Source organism: Arachis duranensis, unplaced genomic scaffold (genome assembly GCF_000817695.3).
Source record: "Arachis duranensis cultivar V14167 unplaced genomic scaffold, aradu.V14167.gnm2.J7QH unplaced_Scaffold_232525, whole genome shotgun sequence".
NCBI lineage: Eukaryota > Viridiplantae > Streptophyta > Magnoliopsida > Fabales > Fabaceae > Arachis > Arachis duranensis.
In genome coordinates, this window is record NW_026264851.1 from 1962382 (window position 1) to 1975999 (window position 13618).

The 13618-nt window shown below is 27.4% G+C and overlaps 2 protein-coding genes across 2 annotated transcripts; both read right to left on the minus strand.

The window, feature by feature from the left end:
- Positions 1-2110: 2110 nt before the first annotated feature.
- On the minus strand, positions 2111-3326 carry LOC127744143 (transcription factor MYB102-like). Its single transcript, XM_052256422.1, has 3 exons — positions 3148-3326; positions 2924-3053; positions 2111-2848 (listed from the first exon to the last, which is right to left on the minus strand). Exons 1-3 carry the CDS (start codon positions 3281-3283, stop codon positions 2170-2172), a joined length of 945 nt encoding a protein of 314 aa, XP_052112382.1. The 5' UTR covers positions 3284-3326; the 3' UTR covers positions 2111-2169.
- A 4305-nt stretch (positions 3327-7631) lies between these two features.
- On the minus strand, positions 7632-9514 carry LOC127744069 (coumaroyl-CoA:anthocyanidin 3-O-glucoside-6''-O-coumaroyltransferase 2-like). The gene is made up of 2 exons (XM_052256339.1): positions 8798-9514; positions 7632-8666 (listed from the first exon to the last, which is right to left on the minus strand). Exons 1-2 carry the CDS (start codon positions 9490-9492, stop codon positions 7862-7864), a joined length of 1500 nt encoding a protein of 499 aa, XP_052112299.1. The 5' UTR covers positions 9493-9514; the 3' UTR covers positions 7632-7861.
- Positions 9515-13618: the final 4104 nt, after the last annotated feature.

Genomic DNA, 13618 nt, shown 5'->3' on the forward strand with positions numbered 1-13618 from the left:
ATTTAATCATATATTTTTTGAAAAAAATATTTTATTAATTTTAATATTTTTTGTACAGAAGTAACTTAATTATAAAATAAAAATTAGAACAAGAATCTAATTAAAAAAATATCAAAATCTAGTTGTAAATTTGATAAAATTAATAAAAACTAATGAAATAATTAAATCTATAAATAAAAAATTCAATATATGACAAATATTATAATACAATTCATAAAAATAAGAAAAAATAATAACATGTCCTGTTTGTGTATTATATTGACAAATTAATTACATCACATATAAACAGCGATGAATCATCACAGACCAAGGAGAGACAACTGCCCAAAAGAATTTGATGCCATTCATATGTATATAGATTGAATTTTTATAGTGGTCTCTTTGATTTATAACTTTTATTAATCTAATTCTCTATATTTTAGTTACATTATAGTAATTTTTTAGATTGAATTTTGGGTATTATAATCATTTTTAAATTTTTGTTGGCATTGACTTGATAAAGGTAGAAATATTCTGACACTTTTTTATCACATTAGATTAGTTAATTAGATAATCTCTAGAGCCTTAAATTATCCATGTGTTTGTTGAATTTATGATATTTGGAGTTCGATTTCACTTAATTCAAAAATTATTATAATGTAACTAGAACATAAAAAATTAAATTTAAAAAATAGTAAATCCAAGAGATCATTATGAAAATTTAAACACTTATCTATATTTTGTCTTTTCAATAATATATATTTGTTGCCTCCAAATTTTTTTTGTTATTTTCAATACTTTGGTTATACATTGGAAAAAGAAATATACACAGTGCATGTTCGGAGTTAATACATACATCTTGGTTTAAATTTCTTTCTTATGAAAATAGAAGTTGATAGCATGTAAAACGTCTATGTGCTTCGGCTTCTTCTAGAATTCATACAAACGGCAATATAAACTGAACCATACTACCATAGAAACCAACTTTATAAATTTCATCTTTATTTACACTGATAAAATAATACGAATTGGACTCTTATTTCTACCTCTATCATCCCAATATTTTGATAATTTGTTCCCCTAAAACACTCGCATTATCAATGCATGGTTGATTGATGATATTGCGAAGATATATTAGCTACTCATAAATGGATGAATCACACTAACGACATACGCGGATACGAGGATTCGGAGTTAAGAGCACAGTATAATTAGATATTCTTTAAATATTATTTTTTAATTAATTTTTTAAAAGAGAATGTTAAACGTGATAACTCGATCCGTTGATCCGTCAATTTATCATAAAGCAAAACGAGATAACATTTTAAATCCACTTTATTTGGTAGAGCAGACTAATCCATCTCATATTTAGTTAGATTTTCATAGAATAAAATAGAATAAAAAGAAAAAGAGGACTACTCACTTTATCACCTCTACATTTAAGTTACTTCTATTTTCTACGAGTATATGAAGTAATTATGAAAAGCTTCAAGAAATTTAAGTTGTAAATTGTCTGTTTGTTGTCTTTATATTGAAACAAAGTTTAATTTGGGGTTGAAATAATTATTCCTCCAACTAATGGTGGAGCAAGATTGTTGATAGTTTTCTTTGATAATAAATTGTATTATATAAATTTTTATCAAAAATATTATTTATATATTAAAATTAATCATTATATATTTGTGTATAAATAATTTTTTTAATTTATTTTTAATATATATTTTATATTATGATATGTATTTTATATTAATAGTTAATTTTAATATATACGTAGTATAGTTGATAATTTATAACATTCCCCTTATACAAGATTCCGTTACCATCTAATATACCTTTTTTCTCCTTTATTAGGTGAGAAAAGTTTAACTTAGAAATTGACTCATAAAAAGAAAGTGATTATTATGAAAATTGCAAAGATACAATAATAATAACTATTATTCTATTATATTATATACATAATTAGTAACTAGCTAGGGAAAATCTATGGGGAAAAAAAACTAGAGATTGTAAAAAAGAGAAGCTGTTTATAAAATAAAGACATTTGTTATCAACACAGGTATTGACAACTGGAAATTGAAGAAAACAAAGAAGTAAAATAAAAACCAAAGTACAAATTCTGTATGGTCCAAAATCAAATATTACAACAAAAGGAAAAAGAAAATTGCAAACTACTTTAAAGTAGATATATATTTACAAGAAGTCATTAATATCAAGACTCTCTGGAATCTCTAATTTGAAAACCTCACTGCAATAGGTGTCCCTCTCTTCCTGTTCTATGTTGCTGCTATTCACATAAGTTGATGATGAAGTCAAAGGCGTTGTTGTTGGGGTCGAAAGAGGCGTTGACATAACCGATTCATACCCCATGTTTTGATCACTACTACCATTGTTTATGTACTGTAACAATTCATTCTCTAACAAATCAACTTGGTTTTGCTGAGACACATTCAAATTCTCCCCAAGATATGAAGAAGGAGTAGTAGCAAATGAATTATTACTCACCAAGTCAATCACATTGGTGGTTTGATTTGGTATCTGAAACTGATGATTCAGTAGTTGTTGAGAATCGGAATTCGCCCCAGCATTGATCAGTTGTGGTAGATTCTGTGTCTGATGAGATAATAGGGATGCAGTGGCTACAAGCTTCAGCAATTCAGGGTTGACCAACAAGCCTTGCAGATTCAGAATTGATGAGGGGTTCCCTAAAGCTGATCTTAATACAGAGGACATGTCCAGTAGATCAAGTCGCGGCGCATGAGTAACCGGATCAATCCCCATTCTTAGCAGCCTTTTCCTTATGTGTGTGTTCCAGTAGTTCTTTATCTCATTGTCCGTTCTTCCTGGCAATCGCGCAGCTATAGCGGACCACCTAAACGCAGAAACATTATTACTGTCTGCTATATTTGACTAAACTGTTTAACATAATACGCGTTCTGAGGCTTACTTGTTCCCCATGAAGCTGTGAAGCTGAATGATGGTTTCTTCTTCTTCAAAGGAGAATCTTCCTCTCTTGATATCAGGTCTTAGGTAATTTGTCCATCTAAGGCGGCAACTCTTGCCACATCTTTGCAGACCTATGATTATGATTTTTTTTTAATCTACATGAATTAATAAATATATAGGAGAAAAGAAAGTGAGATAAAAGAATATTATAATAAATAAACTTACCGGCATTCTTGGGGAGGGATCTCCAGTTTCCAGGTCCATGTTTCTGGATGTAGTGGACAAGCTTGAGATCTTCCTCTGGTGTCCATGGACCTTTCTTGAGTCCATTATTCTTGTCACAACAAGGTACTCTTCCCATTGTGGTAGCTAACAAGCACAAGAATATTAATTTAGTATTTCAAAAGGGTATGTAGGGTGTGTGGAATAATGAAGATTCTACTGAAAAGGAAAACTTGGCTATGTGTTTTTATAGCACAAGAGGAAAAAGCAGGGGTTTCTTTTATGTTTGAAGTCAACATGATTTGGCGCCGCCCTACTGCCACGTACTCTCTAGTCTCTATACATTCATTTTGCATTTCTACGTATACGCTATATCCATACGTATATGCATATATTCAGTGGCTAACTAATTTTTCAAAGTCATTAATTTAACTCATCAAATACTCTACTAATGATGACAAAATATATGCACTGGCTAATTAATTCGATCTTATCTTGTAATTTTACCGTATTAATTAGTAACTGGTAAATATTTTTGTAACTGTTAAAAAGGGTAAAGACGTACATATACTAATACTTATAGAATAATTGAAATAAAATCTACCTAAAGTAGTTTGTTCATTATATTAGTAATTAGTTAATCAAGAATATTACACTTACACTAAAATAAGTCATTAGTATAAAATATATGTTAGAATATAAATGTACATTAAAAAATAAATTAAACTATACATATATTTATAGACAAATATATTAGTGTCTAATTTTAACAGCTAATTTTGATGTATAAATAATATTTTTGTTAATGAATAGTATATATATACGAATGTAAATTTGAACAATCAATATTGGTTGTATATAAAACAAGGAATGAAGACAAGGGATGGAGCTGACTCTTCTTGCATGGTGAGAAAGTTTTGAGTTTGACCTTGGTTTTAGTCTTTTAGATTCATCCTGTGCTGCAATGGACGGTAAGGTTGTTAAGTTCCCTTATCAACATTGGAGAAAATGTGTTTTTCTGTTACATAACTTACTACTTGGTTTTAGTAGGGTTTCATTTTTCACCCTTCTGAGCTTTCATTTTGAATTTCTCTACACGCTAATGTCACGACTTATAAGTTGTAAGGTTCTAACTTATCCTATACATTACCGTTACCTCTTCTTTGATTGCCAAGTTTTTACATTACACCAGTCGGTCACTCAAGATAGGAAACTTCTTAAATAGGTATCATATGTGCATTAAAGTATCAATTTCAATCATAATAGATAAATGTTTATATGATTTAAATCTATGCTATCAAATTATTTTATTAATTGCATAATAATATACCAAGTCTAATAGGTTGTATCATAGTATCATTCATTCTTGAATAGATTTGAAATTTTACCCTTTTCTTTTTTTTTTCATAGGCCAAATCATTGACATATAATCTATAAACATATGGTTTTGGATCCTAATGATATCCTGATCGCGATCGGAGCACATTAACTTATTTGGTGTTCAAATAAGAATTATATTTTTGTTCTGCGATTTATAAATTTATCATCTCATTTCGTTTTATGCATATTTTATAGCTTATGCGTGTTTCTGTTACTACATTAATAAAAATAACGATTATATATACACTAAAATTTAATATTAGAATTAATTATTAATATAAAATATATATTAAAATATAAAATATACATTAAAAATAAATTAAACAATACATATATTTATATACAAATACATATATAGTAACTAATTTTGATAGCTAAATTTAATATACGAATTTTATTTTTGTAAAAATAAATATTTTCTACCTCAATTATTTAAAAAGTTATTTAAATAATAAATTGTTAACTGATAGTGTAAAAGTGAGTCATATTAAATAGCGGACAGTTTTATAGGCAATTTAAAAAAAATAAAAATATTAACTAACTAAAAATATTTTATATTCCTTTTCTTGTCAAAAAAACAAGTACGAGTAAAAATATATTATTAACTACATATTAATAACTTAAAAAGCTTTTGATTACTCTAATTTTTTTAAAAAAACTTTTACATTATTAATATAATAAAATTAAATTCATAAAAAATATCATAATTATTATAGTTAATATTAAAAATATAAAAAGCCCGCGGTGTTTTAGAAATTATTAAAACTTCTTTTTTTTTTCAAACAAATCATTGGGTTGATAACTAAATGATGTGTCACTACTTATACAAATGTCGAGGAATGTGTGGCCAATATTTCTTGGAAGAGAGCTTGTTAGCGAGACAGGTGTCTTTCTGATTCCAAAGAGTGAAGTCAACGCTTCTATAAACTGTTGACATCTGTGTTGTGCGGTTTGCAACAAGCAAGGTGAAGATTATTGATCCATGATGAGTTTGTGCTTCGCGACCACACATTCAAAAGAGCCATTTGAAAATCAGGTGCAAAAATCCATCAACCTTTCATCTAACTTAATGTGGGATTTGCAAGTCAAATGCTATGTGTTAGTTTCATTATTTTCTTCTCACTTTTTTCTTTTTCTTTATTTTTCTTCCCAAAAAAGATAGACGAGATTATTATATTAACAGTCGGAGATCTCATACGATCTATTAATTGCTTGCTCATTGTGAAGTCCTTATGATGTGCTTCATTACTGGAGAAATGGTGGCTTCTTTTTGCCCTTGCTTGCACAGAATAATAATCTATATAGAACAGCCATTATTATTGATTATCTGTTCTCATGTTGAACAATGCATAATAGCGTCACGTATAAACGAAAAAAATATAAATTTTTTAATTTAATAAGATCGTCCATAAGTGATAATTATTGGTACTGTACATAATATCATATGCTCCGTTTAAGTAACTTGAAATTCTAAATGCAAATTTGTTTTAATAATGAGTCTTCTATTATTGCATTCCTTATACTATATTTTAAACAGAAAGAGCTCTTTTCCCCTTTAACTAATCACTTTTTCCTCCTTAAAAATAATCCTAAATTCAGGCTTTGCAAAGGCTTTAACTTGAGCCATACATATTATTATTAGTAGCAATTATTAGAGCAATAATTATTTATCACACAGAGTCTTTTGAGTTTGCATGAATTTTTATATAATTTTTTGTTTATGTTTTATGCTGAATTATTTTTAGGATTCAATAAAGATCAAATTTTAAATTTTTCGATTATAAAAACTGCACTTCTTCCGAAATTTAAAAGATATACATAAATAATTATATATTTATATATCTCTAACAGATTTTTTTATTAGTTTAAATTTTTTGGATTACGTAATTTTATAACATTGTAAGCTTCTATGATTTAATAAAATTCAATATTGATTTTCCAAAAAAATTTCAACATAATTACATGAAGCAAATTAGAAAAAAATATTTATGCACAAGATTTAAACCCAAAGAGGTTTTTATTAGGCGAGTTCATTTGTTTTTCTTGTTATAAACTTAATTACAGGATTAGTTTGAGAGATAATCTATCTGTGTCCCAAAAAGAGCTGAAATAACCACACATAGCTTATAAAATAGAGTAGTCATAATAACAAAGTGTTATAGCTCATAGACAGGGTATATAGTATATACTATATAGACCTCGCAACAATACGCCTTCGCTGGAGTTTGTAACTAACATATTACATTGAATTCTGTACACACAATACGCCACTGCTGAACTTAATTTATATTTGTATACATATTTAAAATAAATAAATAAATAAAATAATTATGTCCTTGTTGATGTAATAGAAAACGTAGCATATATATAGTTTACTCTATTTTACACTTAGTTGTATCATTTAGCAATCAGAAAGATTGATATCTTGCATTCTCTAAACATTATAATATATAATAAGCAAATTATTATATATGCATGTTTCCGATCCCTTTGTGTTTCCAACATGTGGTTATCAACCGTATCTATATCTATACCGAAGAATCCGAAATCTGAGTGAGCGTGTGTGGGCTAGAAAACAATCATGCGTCACCATTATACCTATATATATGTTTTAAATTTGTGCCCTTATAGTTGTTTTAATCACATATATATATGATCACGTAACACCTTGACATGTCATAAAATTAGATGTTTTTGGTGGCGAATGCATATGGTTTATGCCTTATACCTAAAATAGTAGTGTGATAATTCATTGAACAATAGGTGTGTTTATAATGTGAATGTTGTGTGATATATTCAAAACCCCAACAAACTTTGAATTTAATTTGGTTAATATATATTTTGGCGTTGTGTTGGTGGTGTTGGGTGGTGTATGTGGTGCATGGTAAAGGTACCACGTAGAGGAGGATCACGTTGCTCTCTAGAGGTTCACAACATTTTTTTAGTTACGGGTGGGAGCTTTAAAGATACGATGACGCACTTATTTTACTAATTGGGAATTATTCGGAACTTAATTAACAGAGATTATTGAAGCCTTGTTGCCACAACAACTGCACACGTGTTCTGTATTCTTTTTTCTTTTTTGGTAAAAAAATAGACCGAACCTGTTGCTCAAAATAACAGTTTTATTTGATCAATTGGGCTTTCAAGCAATGACCCAAAAAATAAAAGCTAGATATGTGCTGGCCCACTACAGCTTTCTTCATTTTATTATTCTTTTTTATATTGAATTATTTCAGTTAAATTTTTAATAGAGCAACTCTAAACCCTAAATCCTAAATCCTAAATCTCTAAACTTTTCCTTTTTAATAATCATCTTTAACTAATTAGCTTGTCTTTAAGCAAAGACTTGAAGTCCTTGTTGAAGCTTATGTTGAAAACACTGAAATTCAGCTTTTGTAAACACCATCCCAAACTCAATCCCTCCTTTTTCAGTGTCACCAGTGTCCGCAATTGACATAACTCTGAAGGAATGCAGCATTTCCACTTTAACAGGCCTTCCAAACCCAAAATCAGTGTCATACACACCGAACTTGTGGGACCCAGCCACAAGCAACCCACTATTCCCCAACACAAACAACTTGATAAACGTTGACTTCCAATTCTCCGCACCCCTAAACGGCTCCTCCTTCATGTCGTTTACAGCCTTGTCAATAACCCTTGCCGCATTCACAAACCCACCTTCCCCTTTCAGCTCCTTCCTCTTCAGCCTTGCATGGCATCTCGTTATGCAGTTTCCGAAGTAATTCTCCGCAATCGGATACTCTAGACGCTCTCTAACATCAGCTGCGAAACGAATACAATCCTCTTTCGCATCATTCTCTTCTTCTTCCTCTTCATCTCTGTGTTTTGTTTTAACCAGGGTACTCCATAAAAAAGCACATGTCACAACGAAAGATGATAAATATTGCGGCGCTTCGCTTCTATTGCTTTTCTTTAACTCATTCAGCGCAAACCTTTTCATTCCCTCCATCTCTTTTCTACCAAATACGATTGTCGCTTTAACGTACTCCTCTTCCTCTTCTGCTCGAAGACTTCCTGTTTGACTTTGACTAACAACTTTGTCCTTGAAACTTTGCCTCTCGCGGAAATAATCATTCAAGAAAATGGACTCCAGTCCCTTCGGATCCTTCAACACTCCCCTATCATCAATTATTCAAAAAAGATCATATAATGCTATATATGTATAATATTAAATTTGAAGTTAAACAATTTTATCCTAATGTAAAGTCGAATTAATATAACTAAAAGGACCTAAGTTTCCGATTGCTACCTATCGAAGCATGGCGGTGGTGGTAGGTACTTGTCTAGAAGCGTTGATTCAACTTCTTCACCGTTTCTTATTATTGTTCCACAAAGAGAAGACCAAGATTTCATGAATTGACCACAAGACCTATCGTCCATGACGTGACAATAATTTATGGCAATGCAAACGCCACGGTTTGCGAAAACCGTGGCTTTCAAGGCCAAAATTGGAAACACGAGTGTGTCATCGTCACCACTATCATGATCATGATGCATGGCTTTGCCTACCAGATTGGGAGCCAAGGTACGCAAATCATTGATGCTTTTCGGGTTGTTGCTTGCTAAAAGGTTGAAATCCAAGGAAGACTCGACGACGGTGAAGGCCACGGAGTCTTCATTTGTGCATTGAATGAAGGGCTTGTGTGGCGGTGGTGGACAAAGGAGGTTACCGGCAAGAGGGAAGAAACTTTGGAGGGTGAGTGAGAGAGAACGCTTGAGATATGGAAGGGTAGTTTGGTAAAAATGGTTGGTGGAAAAAGGGTATCTGTAGAAGAATAAGCGTTTGACATAGATTGGACCAGCTAAAGGTATGTCAAGGAATGTGAGGGGAAAAGACTTATTGTTGATTTTGGCATCATTTTCAATTGATGCGACTACACCAACTTGAAATTGATGCTCAACTAGCTTATTAATATTATCGCTAGAATTTTCCATTTGTGCCATTTTTAATTGGTTCAAATTTAAAGGTAAGCTATTGATATGATGCGAAGCAACGATGTTGAAGAGGGTATATATATATATACACACACATTTACTTATATACTGCACGGCAATATCTTGCTTGCTTTCGTGCTTGATCAATTCCAAGTTCAAAGCTGACGTTAGTTAGTGGAACGTAATGTTTCATTTTGCGGTGACGAATATGAACATGGAATACTTATTTAACTGTAAAATATTATTTTCCTTTATTTTATCAACCTATGCTATACGAAACCCAATTTATGATTCTTTTACACACTAGACAAGAAAGAGAAAAGAAACTCAGAAAAATGTGACATTGAGTAGTCTATAAGTGATGAGCGACTCTATTCTATTCTTCTCTATTATTTATTATATATTATTAAAACCAATTTTAATTTCTTCCATTAATAGTATAACTAACGTAATATATTTTTAAAAGATCTTTTATTTATTTTATTTAATTCATTTAAATATATTAATTAATTATTTAATTTTATTAAAATAAATATTAAATTATTCATATTTTGTTTGACCATATTAACTATAACTAATCAATTACATTAATGATTTGATTTAACTAGAATAAATTTTATACTAATGAAAATTATTGTACCTCTTTTTCTTCCTCCTTTTAACTTATCTCTCTTTTTATAGAAATCATGAGTAATTATTATATATAATGTTACTTATACATAAAGAATAAGTGTAAATTATATCCTATATTTTTTTAGTAAAATTTTTATTATCTATCTTAAAATAGAAAAAAAACATTATAAATTATCTTGAACTAACAAATCTGTTATCATTGTGAACAACTATAGAATTTTGAAAAAAAATTATAATTATTTAATGATTACTTCATTTAGTTTAACATATTAGTTCTTTTAGTCGAATATTACCTTAGATTTTTATTGGACTCAAATATTTCAATAAAAGACATCTAAAAGGGTGCAACTCTTCTTAATTAAAGAACGAATAAATTTATATGTTTATTACAATCTCTAACGCCTTAAACTAAGATAAAGAAATAGATTAAAAAATTAGATAAAAAAATAGCATTTTAAAAGAGTTTAAAAATGATATAGCTTGAATATTAGATAAATTTTTATATGTGTATATTTGGGGCCATTATTTTGTTAAAAAAAGATATTTTTCAATGAAAAATATTTTTTTTATTTTTTAACGTGTTTGGCAAATTTTTAGTAATAAAAATAAAAGCACTAGTAAAATAAAAAAGAGATCTTTTTTTGAGAAGCTGTAATTTACATCTTTTTTTTAAAAGATCTTTTTTCTTTTAAAAAAAATGTTTTCCATGTAATAAATAAATAAAAAAGTGCTTTTATATTGTTATACCCAAACATAATTGATAGATAAAAAGACCTTTTTACATGAGATATCCAAACATAAAATTACTTTTACTTCTTTATAAGATCTTTTAAAAAAAGATAACTCGAAAAAAGATCTTTTCTTAAAAGTTCACCCAAACAAACCTTATATTTGTTCTTATTATTTTATATTTTACTTTTTTGTTTGAAATTTTTTAATATTGTTCCTTTGTATTTTGGTATTTTAAAAAAAATAATTTAATATATTTATTTTTTGGTCTAATAGTTATTTTTTATAAAAAATATACTAAATTAAATATAAGTTAGTTCTAAATTAAAAAGTTATGCGGATTAGTATAAGTAATACGGTATTTAATTTAATATTATTTGTGCAATAATATAATTCATTGAAAATAAATGATAAATAAAATTAAAAAAATAATTAAAGAAATAGAATGTTTATAATTATTTTAAAATAGATAGTGAAGTAAGTTTTAGGGTATTATTTTATTTGAATTGTTAATAATTATAAGAATAGAAGATCAATAATTATATTAAAAATAGACCCTGAAATAAGTTTGATGATGCTAAATTTATTTGAATTGTTAATATAATCATAAATGGCAACTTTGCACTAGGATATTCTTTTTTTATTAGAGCTAAGACAAGAAAAAATTATGAAACCATTTTTACTTCAACTCAAAAATAAACAAAATATATTGATAACTTTTAATGGATAACAAACTTTGGTCATCGTATTGCTGTCAAGAATGAATATGATACTAAAATATAAAACACTTTTAGATAGATTTTAATAAATACATTTCTCCATATAATTGTTTTTTTTTTTGCTATGATAATAAAAAAAATAATTCAAGAATAGATTTTTTATTTAAATATATTTTAACATAAGAGTAAGAGAATTTAAAAATTTTACTCATAAATAATAAAAAATATCTACAAATTCAACTACTAATGTTATTAAAAAAAATCTTTAATATAGATATTTCAATTTAATTACAACTATATGTTATTACTATTAATGAATAATTATTAAATTTTAAAAATAAGTAAAATTATTACTCATAAATTTTATTATTTTTAATATTGAAAGAGCCACTCGTACATAAAAAAAGGCAGTGGCTCCCTAAATTTTAACTTTTTCTTTTATGTGTAAATTTTGATTTAGTCTCCAACCCTTAAAATTTTAATTTTAGTTTCTTTATATTAAAAAAGTTAAATTTTGGCCCTTCCCAAATTTTATCCTAGCTCCGCCATAATTATCCTAAAAAATCCATATTTACTAATACAGTAATTAAGAGTTGTTACATTTAAAAATTAGTATATTAATACTTATACATTTAAAATAATACATATGTAATAAATAATGAATTTCTTAATATGTTCAACTTCTATAAAATATTATGTTGACTCCTATCTTATAAAATTGAGTATACTAAACGTTTTCCTATCTAACATAATTGTAGAAAGAGTCTTCTCTTTACAATACTTCCATGGAAATTTTTAAGCCCGTTGTATACTGCATTTTCAAGGAAAAGAAAGTTAGCTTTTACTTGGCATTTTCCCTTGCATTATTATTTCCAAGTATGTCACTACACAGCATCTGATCTGTCATGCATATGTGACCAATTTAAACGTACATTGGAATTTCCGAGTAGGATCTAAATTTCTACAAATTACGACAAGAAACAATAAATGAAAGATCGACGGAACGTTTACTTGATCTCTTGTAATGTTCTGCGAAAGGGATAGGAGGAAACTACGAAATTTCTAGCTAGCGTGGTAGAGAGAAAGAGACACATTAATATATTATTTTCTTTAAAAAAAAAAAACCAACAATTGAGCTAAAAAAATGGGAAGGAATTACACTAATTTTTCTTCAAACGAGTAATTATTTTTTGACGAGTACATTTGCATAATATTTTACAAGAAAAATAAATATTTTATCAAACGAAAACTTGCTTAGAAATATAAAAGTGCAAGAAATAAATTATATTTATTTTAATATAATTATATAAAATTATTTTGTCATAATAAAAAATGTTAAATTACTTAAAGATAGGAAAAAATTAATTATATATGCATGTGCACATTATTCTACAAACATTTATATATAACTATTTTTAATTAAATATATCCTAATTGATTACTTATTATAGAAAATATTGATTAACTTTAATAAATGGAAAATTATATATTCTTAATTAGGTTAAGCTAACTTATTATTATGAAATAAGACTTTATGTAATGCTTTTTTTATCATTATTAATTAAAACCTTGGTAGTTAATTTTATCCTTAAAAAATATAACATATTCAAACGATACTGCAATAAAAATTATTTTAGTAGCAATAACGTAATAATTACTAACTTTTTAATCTCTATTTTTATAATAATTATATATTTGTTATTATATTATTATTACATATTATAATGATAATTATATATTTTTTATTATCATTAAAAAAATATTTATCGACAATTATATAATTGTCACAATTTTTTTAGAAACAAAGTATAAAACAGTCAAATACGGACCCAAAAAGAAAATAGAGGTGCCACTTACCCCACAAACATGTTGAAAAAAATAAAATAAAATTATAGATGATGAGTTTTATAATAAAAAAATTATAGTTATTTTGTTAAATTTGATTTTTGGTATAGAAACTAAAAATAAAAAATAAATTAATTCAATAAAAAATAAAGTTATAATTAACTTTTAACACTAGGTAAGCAGTTAATAATTAAATTAAAATTTAATTT